At 55.7% G+C, this 6,717-nt stretch overlaps 2 protein-coding genes across 5 annotated transcripts; both read right to left on the bottom strand.

The window, feature by feature from the left end:
• Window positions 1-6: 6 nt before the first annotated feature.
• Window positions 7-1,300, bottom strand: LOC113217381 (uncharacterized). Its single transcript, XM_052269571.1, has 3 exons — window positions 1,282-1,300; window positions 774-1,186; window positions 7-504 (listed from the first exon to the last, which is right to left on the bottom strand). Exons 1-3 carry the CDS (start codon window positions 1,298-1,300, stop codon window positions 289-291), a joined length of 648 nt encoding a protein of 215 aa, XP_052125531.1. The 3' UTR covers window positions 7-288.
• A 346-nt stretch (window positions 1,301-1,646) lies between these two features.
• On the bottom strand, window positions 1,647-6,655 carry LOC113217427 (gastrula zinc finger protein XlCGF57.1-like). 4 transcript variants are annotated; one of them, XM_052269562.1, is made up of 8 exons: window positions 6,038-6,655; window positions 5,749-5,945; window positions 5,575-5,651; window positions 5,308-5,493; window positions 4,816-5,083; window positions 4,429-4,710; window positions 2,478-2,973; window positions 1,647-2,158 (listed from the first exon to the last, which is right to left on the bottom strand). In XM_052269562.1, exons 1-8 carry the CDS (start codon window positions 6,058-6,060, stop codon window positions 1,915-1,917), a joined length of 1,773 nt encoding a protein of 590 aa, XP_052125522.1. In that variant the 5' UTR covers window positions 6,061-6,655; the 3' UTR covers window positions 1,647-1,914. The 4 variants fall into 4 exon arrangements, with proteins under 4 accessions (XP_052125522.1, XP_052125519.1, XP_052125521.1 ...); XM_052269559.1 differs by lacking the exon at window positions 2,478-2,973 and having other exon boundaries at window positions 1,647-2,326; window positions 3,816-4,710; XM_052269561.1 differs by lacking the exon at window positions 2,478-2,973 and having other exon boundaries at window positions 1,647-2,326; window positions 4,068-4,710; window positions 6,038-6,654.
• Window positions 6,656-6,717: the final 62 nt, after the last annotated feature.

Raw genomic sequence — 6,717 nt, 5'->3', positions numbered from 1 at the left:
GAGTGAAATGAGTGTAGACGTGACGTAAACGAGGTGTCGCTCAGCTCGGCGTGAGAGCCTATCGAGCTGCAGCAGGTGCAGGCGCGGTGCAGCCAGCCTGTCGCCGCCTCACCCGCAGCGACCCCGCCCGGCCCCACCACGGGCAAAGATCAATAAGCGCCCGCAAAACGGCGCGTTTAACGCACCGGTCAAACGCCATATTGTCCACAATCAGTCCAAGAAAAAACTTAAATTCAACGGAGTCCCCAGGCAAATTAGGGACCAAGGACGAAGCACTCGGTGGTGTCCTCAGACCGGCATCATCCGGCGCAGCAGCAGCTCGGTGGGCGGGGCCAGCTGCGCCTCGTCCCTGCGCGCGGCGTGCAGGTGGTGCAGCGGCTGCAGCGGCTGCAGCGGCTTGCCGACGAGCAGCTGCCGCAGCTGGTGCGTCTCCTCGCGCAGGGTGAGCACCTGCGCGCGCAGCACCGCGTTCTCGTGCTCCAGCAGCGCCGCCCGCAGCGCCACCTGCGGCAGGGGGGCGCGTCGGGGGGTACTTCAGGCAAAACAATCAGTGTATACCCCCTCATAAATTGTAAAAATTAACAAAAAAATCAGAAAATATAGTGGAAAATTTCCGTAAAACAACAAACAAAAATAAAAACCATAACAGGAAAACATATGAAAATCGAGAGCAAACAGAAAAATTTGTGCGCGCTTGAATTAATTGTGGAGGACCCCTCGGGTCACCCCCCGGGTCAGCCTTGACTCCTCATAGACAGAAGTGGCAGCCTCACCTGGTCCTCGCGGGCGCGCCGCGCGTCCCGGGACTTCTTGGCGGCGCGGTTGTTGCGGCGCCGCCGCTCGAGGTAGCGCTGGTCCTTCTGGTCCTCCGGGGTGGGCTTCTTCTCGCTCCGCGGGCGGCGCGCGCCGCCGGGCAGCGCCAGGGGCAGCGCGAGCGGCACTGGCAACCGAGACCAGAAGGTCGTGAGGTCGGGCCGACGGTCGGCATGGCGCACGACGACGGCGCGGTACTCACGGGGGAAGGCGTCCTGGACGCGCGCCAGCACCGCCCCGCCGCCGCCGGGGTACGCCGACGTCCTCGCGGCCTCCGCCGTCCGCTCGTGGAGCTCGACGAGGTCACCGTCGGACAGGCCGCCGCCGGTGGCCGCGCCGGCAGCGCACCACGGCTGGTAACAGCGCACCGCGTCTGACGCGCGGGGGTTAGACAAGAAAGCCCGAGAGCACCCAGGACCTCGTCTGACGCGGCCCCAGAGCACCGCGCCAAGACTGCTGCCGACTCACCCAGCGCGGCGGGGCTCATGGTGTGCAGCAGGCTGAGGGCGGACCACCCCGCCGGCATGGCACGCCCCGGCAGGGCGGGCGGGCTGACCGTCCTGGGGCTCGACGAGCTGCTAGGGCTCGGGCTGCGGCGCGCGGCCGGGTGGCCTCCGCGAGCAGGTGGCAGCCGGGGCGCGTCCATGGTGCACTTCCATGCCTCGGCGAGGGGTGCGCCGGACTGGCAGCCCCGCGCGCGCCCCGCTCCGGAACTACCCGCCCCGCCCCACCCGACCACCCCCCTCCCGTCACGTGACACTCCCGCGCGGGTAAGGTAAAAGCCCGGGGGGAAAAAACTCAGTCGGGCTGTAGAAATTAATCACAGCCAACGATTTGGAAGAATTTTAATGTATAACCGTTTATTCACAATAAAATAAACTTTAAGCATGTGCTCACAAAGTAACAATAAGTTATTTCGATAAAGAAAAAAACACTTCTTATTTACATAATTTGATACTTGGTTGAATAATATGAAAAAAAAAAAAATACAGGGACAGCAAATAGTGCAACACATGAGAATAACAGTTTTCCTTTAAACTCCACAATTTTTGGATAGGCGAACAGCTAGGAAATTTAGCACTACATACCTCACAACAGATTTTAAATGGATTTTTTACCAGTGTGTGTCCTCATATGATTCCTTAGATGACCACTTTCAGCGAAGCTAGCGCTGCAGGTCTGACAGACGTAAGGTTTTTCACCAGTGTGTGTCCTCATATGCTTGCGAAGATTGCCACTTTGTGCGAAAGCAGCGCCGCAAGTCTCACATGTGTAAGGCTTTTCACCAGTGTGTGTCCTCACATGCCTCCTTAGATCACCACTTTCAGCGAAGCTAGCGCCGCAGGTCTTACAGCCGTAAGGTTTTTTACCAGTGTGTGTCCTCATATGCTTGCGAAGATTGCCACTTTGTGCGAAAGCAGCGCCGCAAGTCTGACAGGCGTTAGGCCTTTCGCTAGTGTGTGTCCTCATATGCTTGCGGAGATTGCAACTTTGAGAGAAGCCAGCGCCACAGGTTTTCACCAGTGTGTGTCCTAATATGCTGCCTTAGATGACCACTTACAGCGAAGCTAGCGCCGCAAGTCTGACAGCTATAAGGTTTTTCACCAGTGTGTGTCCTAATATGCTGCCTTAGATGACCACTTTTAGCGAAAGCAGCGCCGCAGGTCTGACAGCTATAAGGTTTTTCACCTGTGTGTGTCCTCATATGCTGCCTTAAATGTCCACTTTCAGCGAATGCAGCGCCGCAAGTCTGACAGCCGTAAAGTTTTTCACCAGTGTGAATCATCATATGTGTGAGGAGATTGCCTCTTTGAGCGAAGCCAGCGCCGCAGATCCGACAGGAGTGAGGCTTTTCACCTGTGTGCGTCCGAATGTGTCTTTGGAGGTCACCTTTTCTCTTGAAGGCCGCCGCGCAGGTCGGACAGCGGTGCGGCTTCTCCAGGACCGCGGCGCCCTGGTCCTCTCCTGCAGCCACCGCCGCCGCCGCCGCCGCAGCGCCGTCGCCGAGCTCGCCGCCAACGACACCACCAGGGGTCGCACAGGCGCGGCGCCGCTGGCGCCGCTTCATCTCGGCTGGACACGCCCCGCAACGATGGTGCTGCGCCAGGAGCAGGGGGCTAACGAAGCACAGGTTGCAGCGCTCGCAGAGGAAGGCTCCGGCTGTGGGGCAGAGCAAACGAGCGACAGGAACAATGAGTAAAACTCTAAAAACGGGTAATGTGAATCACTGGGATTCTCAAACGGCGGTAGTATGTTTAGGCAGGCACAAGTTTAAAGGGAACCACGACCTATGCGGTCGACTAGGCAACAGCCACCCCCCCTCCCGTCACGTGACACTCCCGCGCGGGTAAGGTAAAACCCCGGGGAAAGAAAACTCAGTCGGGCTGTAGAAGTTAATCACAGCCAACGATTTCGAAGAATTTTTAATGAAAAACTGTTCATACACAATAAAATAAACATGAAGCATGTGCACACAAAGTAACAATAAGTACTTTCGAAAAGGAAAAACAAACACTTCTTATTTACATAATTTGATACTTGGTTGAATAAGATGAAAAAAATACAGGGACAGCAAATAGTGCAATACATGAGAATAACAGTTTTCCCTTACACTCAACAATTTTTGGATAGGCGAACAGCTAAGAAATTTAGCACTACATACCTCAAAACAGATTTTAAATGGATTTTAACCAGTGTGTGTCCTCATATGCGTGCGAAGATTGACACTTCGAGCGAAAGTAGCGCCGCAAGTCTGACAGGTGTAAGGCCTCTCACCAGTGTGTGTCCTCATATGCCTCTTTAGATCACCACTTTCAGCGAAGTTAGCGCCGCAGGTCTTACAGCCGTAAGGTTTTTCACCAGTGTGTGTCCTCATATGCTTTCGCAGATTGCCACTTTGCGCGAAAGCAGCGCCACAGGTCTGACAGCTATATGGCTTTTCACCAGTGTGAATCATCATATGTTTGAGGAGATTGCCACTTTGAGAGAAGCCAGCGCCACAGGTCTGACAGCTGTAAGGTTTCTCACCAGTGTGTGCCCTCATATGCCTCCTTAGATAACTACTGTCAGCGAAGCTAGCGTTGCAGGTCTGACAGCAATAAGGTTTCTCACCAGTGTGTGTCCTCATATGCTGCCTGAGATGACCACTTGCAGCGAAGCTAGCGCTGCAGGTCTGACAGCTATAAGGTTTTTCACCAGTGTGTGTCCTCATATGCTTGCGGAGATTGCCACTTTGAGAAAAGCCAGCGCCACAGGTCTGACAGCTGTAAGGCTTTTCACTAGTGTGTGTCCTCATATGCTTCCTTAGATGACCACTTTCAGCGAAGCTAGCGCCGCAGGTCTGACAGCTATAAGGTTTTTCACCAGTGTGTGTCCTCATATGCTTCCTTAGATGACCACTTTCAGCGAAAGCAGCGCCGCAAGTCTGACAAGTGTGAGGCCTGTCACCAGTGTGTGTCCTCATATGTTTGAGGAGATTGCCACTTTGGACGAAGGCAGCGCCGCAAGTCTGACAGCCGTAAGGCTTTTCACCAGTGTGAATTATCATATGTGTGAGGAGATTGCCTCTTTGAGCGAAGCCAGCGCCGCAGGTCGGACAGGAGTGAGGCTTTTTACCTGAGTGCGTCCGAATGTGTCTTTGGAGGTCATCTTCTCTCTTGAAGGCCGCCCCGCAGGTCTCACAGCGGTGCGGCTTGTCCGGGACCGCGGCGCCCTGGTCCCCTCCTCCAGACGCCACGGCAGCGCCGTCGCCGAGCTCGCCGCCAACGGCACCACTAGGGGCTGCACAGGCGCGGCGCCGCCTGATCTCGGCTGAACACGCCCCGCAGCGGTGGTGCTGCGCTAGGAGCAGGGGGCTAACGAAGCACAGGTTGCAGCGCTCGCAGGGGAAGGTGCCGGCTGTGGGGTAGAGCGGAAGGGTTAAAGGCTCATGCGCAACGAACGACGGGAATAATGAAAAACGACTTTCGCGGTCGTTTTGGGGATGATCGAAAGAGTACTCACTTAGGGCCCGTTGGTCGAGCTGCGCGGGGTCCTCGTAGGCCTCGGGGTCGACGCCGAGGTCTTTCGCGTAGGAGTCCCCGTACCACACGAGCAGCTCCGTGTTCGCCGGGATGTCGTGCGTCGTCCGGTAGTACAGTTTGCCCTTGTACTGATACGGGAAGAGGTTCTGCTCCCCCGAGTGCCGCGCGCAGTTCACGAACCTCAACCAGTTGGAGGAGGTCACGTCCAGCGCGTCCACACAGTGGGTCGGCTTACCGGCGCGGTAAATCTAGAATGGAAAAGAACACTCGTCAAGGTCGATGCGGTCGTTACAAGGACATGCACCCCGCGAGATATAAGCCCGGATGTCATGAGCCCCGGCCCGTACGGGTTCGGGCCCATATCGGGTGCAATCGGGGCTCATGTCATCCGGGCTTAAATCTCGCGGGGCTCATGTCCTTGTAACCGATGCGGTTGACTACAGCTCACAAGCTCTCTCGGCAAGGCCCTCACCTCCCAGCCGTAGCCCGTCTCCTGGTCGGCCGGCACCGTGTCGCCCTCGTACGGCCCGAAGCGCACCCTCCTGGGTACGGCCTGTCGCGTCCAGACTCCCAGCCCCGCGCCGGGGATCTTGCTGACCAGCACGACGAGCTGGGGCGGCACCGTGAGCAGCGCACGGTCGGGGCGGCCGACGGCGACCTGAGGACATGAGAAGCGTAACCGTCGCGCACCCTCTCGGACTCCACTCCACCGCACACTCTGGTGATGACGCGCACATACCTCGGTGTCCGCGATCACCAGCAGGGGCCCGTGTTCCGGGCAATCTCCCGGCCAGTCCTTCTGGCAGTCATCACAGACTGAAACAACGGGGTGGGTAACACTTCAGTCTCGATACCTGCTCCGCGTCGGGCGAGGATTGATTGCAACGGCTGATATAATAACACTTTTACTCACAGATAACGTCGTCTTCGTCGTCCTGGAGGACGGGCTCGGTGGAGCGGGTGACGCCTGACTTGGGGTCGCGAGGTGCGGGAGGTGCTTCGGGTGCTGCTGTTGACGCGCTCGTTGCCTCGCGCTTATTCTTCCTTGTCGTCCTGGACGCGGAGGTGCTCCGGGTCCTGGTGCTAACGACCGGTACGGCGTTGTCCTTCCTGGACAGGGTGAGGGGAGAGCAGAGTTGTGATCCCTGGTTGGGACGAGTGCCGTGAGGTTAGGAGGTGGTGGTGGAAGTAAAATCACTTACTTGGGTTGTTGTTTTGACATCATGAAAGGCGATGGCTTTACGAACGAGAATAGTGAATTTGAATAGTCAATGAATGGGTCACTTTATAGCAATTAAGCTGACAGGTACCCAAATTCCAGGAACAATATTTGTTTATACCAAATTGGTTCCGGAACAAGGTTAGGCTGCTCCTCTTTCCCGCGAACGCTCTTTCGGACTGTCGTATTTCAGAATCAGACGACGAACACGTAACGCACGTAACGAAGGAAATATGTCTTCTCATTTTGAGTCATTGTCGATGGCGCGACAAAGCGTAAATGACAACACAGAAATTCAAAATGTATATAGCTTTTAACAACACAACGTCGAAGATGAGCCGAGCACCTTTGCCTTTGCCCCTTGAGGAGAAGAAAGGATGAAAAAGTTTGGCGGGGCTGGGGTTGCGGTTGCGCAGCGCACAGTCAAGTTGCACAACAAAACAACATAACCTGATACCATAGATAACAACTCAAGTTTATATCGTTTTGAGGCTGTTGTTGGATTGTGGATAAATTTCTGATTATCGCACAATAGTATTAGTTAGCTGCTCATTTGTCACTTCGAATAAAATGTTATTGTACGATGTGGCTTTCTGCTACTCCACGCCACTGTCTTTTTTTTCTTCTTACTGGTCAAGGAGGGGGCTGTCCAGAAACGGGGGG

This window comes from Frankliniella occidentalis, unplaced genomic scaffold (assembly GCF_000697945.3).
Source record: "Frankliniella occidentalis isolate FOCC.00 unplaced genomic scaffold, Focc_3.1 Scaffold95, whole genome shotgun sequence".
NCBI lineage: Eukaryota > Metazoa > Arthropoda > Insecta > Thysanoptera > Thripidae > Frankliniella > Frankliniella occidentalis.
Note: the sequence above shows the minus strand (reverse complement) of the source record. Positions and strands in the feature narration are given on the sequence as shown.